Source organism: Orycteropus afer, unplaced genomic scaffold, assembly GCF_000298275.1.
Source record: "Orycteropus afer afer isolate SDZICR_OR568_19922 unplaced genomic scaffold, OryAfe1.0 scaffold00466, whole genome shotgun sequence".
NCBI lineage: Eukaryota > Metazoa > Chordata > Mammalia > Tubulidentata > Orycteropodidae > Orycteropus > Orycteropus afer.
The window spans coordinates 823,188-825,070 of NW_006922053.1; the positions used below are offsets into that span (position 1 = coordinate 823,188).

Consider the following 1,883-nt stretch of genomic DNA (forward strand, 5'->3'; position numbering starts at 1 on the left):
AGAGGAGAACTGCCCCATAGGGCTTCCAAGGCTGTAAACCTTTACCGAACCAGGCTGTCGCAGCTTTCTCCCGTGCAACAGCTGGCAGGTTCGAACCACTGATGTCCTGGTCAGAAGCTAAATGCTTTAACCACTGTGCCACCAGAGCTCCTTCGGGGCAGTTAAAGTTTCCCTAAAAAAGATAAATTCCACATCTGTGGGAACCCCCACAACCTCTGGCTATAATTCCAGGTGGACAGATTGATAATAATAATGTAATAATAACAGAAGAACCTTGAAGGTGCAGCAGTTAGAGACTCAGCTAACTGAAAGGCTGGTGGGGTTCGAAGCCCCCCCAGAGCTCCATCGAAACCCTGTGGGGCAGGTGCACCCCTCACACAGGGTGGGATCAGAATGGACTCCACAGCCGCACAGCAGTAACAAGGTAAACAGTTAAATGACCAAATCCAACCCTTTTTAAAAACAACTAGAATAGTAAGAGACTTAAAATAACCATTAAAGATCATTTAAAGGATTGGAACCCCGCGTTTGCCAACACCGCGAGCACTGGATCCTGACTCTCCCTGCCAGAGATGAACGGCACCGTTATCTTTTTCCAGGTGGCGGAGCTGAGGCATGGGGGGGGACAGTCGGCTTGCCGGCCACACCGCCAGCACAGGAGGCACAAAGGGGCCCAGGCACCCCAGACTTCAGACTTCGGGACTGCTCCCCGACTAACAGGGTTACGCTTCCCCGAGGCCACCCAGGCTGCACCTCAACACCCAGCTTAAAGGGGCCTGGTGGCCGCGGCGTGAATACCCACAGATGGTCACGCCTCCTGATACCGTGAGGACAGACAGGCTCCTGTTTGCCGGGGCGTGACCCCTGCGCCTTCAATCTGGGTGTTTACTCAGGAAAAACAAAGAGCCCTGTTTACCCAGAAAGGGGCGACGATCACCCCAGATGGATAACTAGGGGCCGGAAAAACCCAAATTGGGGGGCAAGCAGTACCTCACCGCGTGCAGGGAAATGCCCAAAACAACAACGAGCCGATCGGGACCCGGGCCCGCGGCAGCGCCACACCCGAGCTGGTGGGGGAGACCCTGGACTCCAGGCGGGGACATACCCGGGGCCGCCAGGGCCCAGGGGTCATGAAAAGCCGTAAACCAGGCTGTGCCTCATCAATAGTCGCGTACGTGTGGCACGGTGTCCTCGCCCGCCAAGTAACTACTCAGGTAACAATAATGTCCCCCCAGCCCCGCGGGAGGTAAACCACGGAAGAGGGGCGGGACGGGGTCCGGGGCTGGAGACAGACACGCGGACGGGAGGGGGACAAGACGATGGGGCCTGGAACCCAGGGTCACCCGCCCGCCCCCGGCCTCGCCCGCGCTCACAGCATCCGCCGCGCGCCGGGGGAGACCCCTGCTGCCGCCGCCGCCGAGCCGCCCTCTGGGTTCTCCAGAGCCACCATGGCTTAGGGCCGTCGCCGCCGCCCGGCAGGGCCTCCACGGGGCCCGGCAGGAAGTGACGGACGCCTGGAGGCGGGCCGGGGCGGAGCCTGGCGGCGGGACGCGCGGGGCGGGACCTCGGCACGCGACAGCCAGACAAGGCCGCGGGCGGGGAGACCTGCCCCCAGGGTGGACGGGGTGGAGGGAAACTGAGGCGGGAAACAGGGGAGGAGCAGGACCGCTGCGCAATCTCTGCGTCCGGATGCTGGCTGCAGAACAGACAGGCAACCAGCCCCGGAAGGACAGACCGTGCAACTGAAGGCGGGGCGCGGAGGCGGGGGTGCGGGCGTCCGTTTTGGAAGCCGGGGACTGGCTGGGATGATCCTTACGCCCCACCCATCACCGAGGAGGCGAATTGCCTGTACACCACTTTCAGCCCTCCCATTCCCCCATGAA

The 1,883-nt window shown here is 61.4% G+C and overlaps 1 protein-coding gene across 1 annotated transcript in view; it reads right to left on the reverse strand.

Moving 5' to 3' along the window:
- Window positions 1–1,450, reverse strand: part of R3HDM4 (R3H domain containing 4) — a 12,935-nt gene extending 11,485 nt beyond the window's left edge. Inside the window, exon 1 of the mRNA XM_007954545.2 lies at window positions 1,374–1,450. Within this exon, the coding sequence (XP_007952736.1) occupies window positions 1,374–1,450 (77 nt within the window). The remainder of the gene's footprint in view (window positions 1–1,373) is intronic.
- Between the last annotated feature and the right edge of the window lie 433 nt (window positions 1,451–1,883).